This window comes from Opisthorchis viverrini, assembly GCF_000715545.1.
Source record: "Opisthorchis viverrini unplaced genomic scaffold opera_v5_1712, whole genome shotgun sequence".
Lineage (NCBI taxonomy): Eukaryota > Metazoa > Platyhelminthes > Trematoda > Opisthorchiida > Opisthorchiidae > Opisthorchis > Opisthorchis viverrini.
This window is the reverse complement of record NW_008753691.1, coordinates 1,172-2,341: the sequence shown is the minus strand read 5'-3', so window position 1 is coordinate 2,341 and position 1,170 is coordinate 1,172. Positions and strand designations below refer to the sequence as shown.

The 1,170-nt window shown below is 43.2% G+C and overlaps 1 protein-coding gene across 1 annotated transcript; it reads right to left on the bottom strand.

Annotated features, from left to right (window-relative positions):
- Positions 1-577: 577 nt before the first annotated feature.
- T265_12189 (hypothetical protein) lies at positions 578-859 on the bottom strand (the record flags this gene model as incomplete). The annotated part of the gene is made up of 1 exon (XM_009179297.1): positions 578-859. The coding sequence occupies one exon, from the start codon at positions 857-859 to the stop codon at positions 578-580; it is 282 nt and encodes a 93-aa protein (XP_009177561.1).
- Positions 860-1,170: the final 311 nt, after the last annotated feature.

Sequence of the window (1,170 nt, the reverse complement as noted above, 5' to 3'; positions counted from 1 at the left end):
TGATTCCCTGTGTCCGTTCTCGGTTTACCAAGCCTCGTCATCTCTCAATGGCTAATGCGTTTGTAACCCGACTGTTTCAGCATTTGACGTACGGAGATATGCATATGGAGATATGTATAAACTATCCGCCCGTCATGCCCATGCAAGCGTACACATAAGCTCCAAGTAATGATAAGAGTATCGTCAAGAATTTGTAACCACTTATTATATTCGGTTATCCTGGCGAGCACCGATTTCCATTTCGAAAGAAATTACAAAACCAGTAAAATATTTTGATCACCGTCATAGTGTTCCTTCCGGACGGCAATGACTGTAAATTTCCTCCATGGACACAAGAAAATTAGTGTGATTGCTTATATGTTCAATCAATCCACGAGTTATGTGGACAGAAGCGCTCAGGTTCCACCATTCAGCAAAAAACAGTGTATCAGCGTAACTGCAACGGCAATCGGTTCGGCGGGCTGTAGGATGTATAACAGTATTTTAAGGACCCTCATATGTTCTCCTCTATCGGGTCTATGAGTAACAATCTGGTAAGACGTAAAATCACCGCCTGAAGTGGTGCAATCAGATCGGATTATGCGTCAGGTTCCCTGTTGTGTTTTCTTTCTGTTGCTTGTGAAATCAGAACCATATTCTCAGACCAAAGTCGAAGAATTCCGTAGGTACACAAGTTCGTGAATCGCACATACCAACGAGCAAAACCGAAACGGGCTAGCAAGAATGCGGTTGGCTGTTGAGCTCCACCAAATGGTAGAAGACAGGAACCGAAGGCAGGAGAATCTGTGCAGTCAACGGTGAAGCAACGGGCACAGAATCGAAACCAAATCGCATACGTCAATTCATATAACGATGACATGGATAAACAGTCCAAAAGCAAAACCTGTTTACAACAGAAAGTAAACGGTCAGGGGATCACTGAAACCGCGATCTACGGTGCACATTTACTGGATAATGTGTGTTGGCATATCGCTATCCATTGTAACGAAACAAGCGGAATAGGATGTATACAATCACAATTCAAGAATGTTAAGGGACTTACACATAACCAGTGGACATCGGTAAAAATGTGATCTACGCACATTCCTTCGTCTGATTTGTTGGGCTCAATGAATTAGGTCGTACTCATTAAGGAGCGGTGCCAAAACGCACTGATACGAATAGGATGGT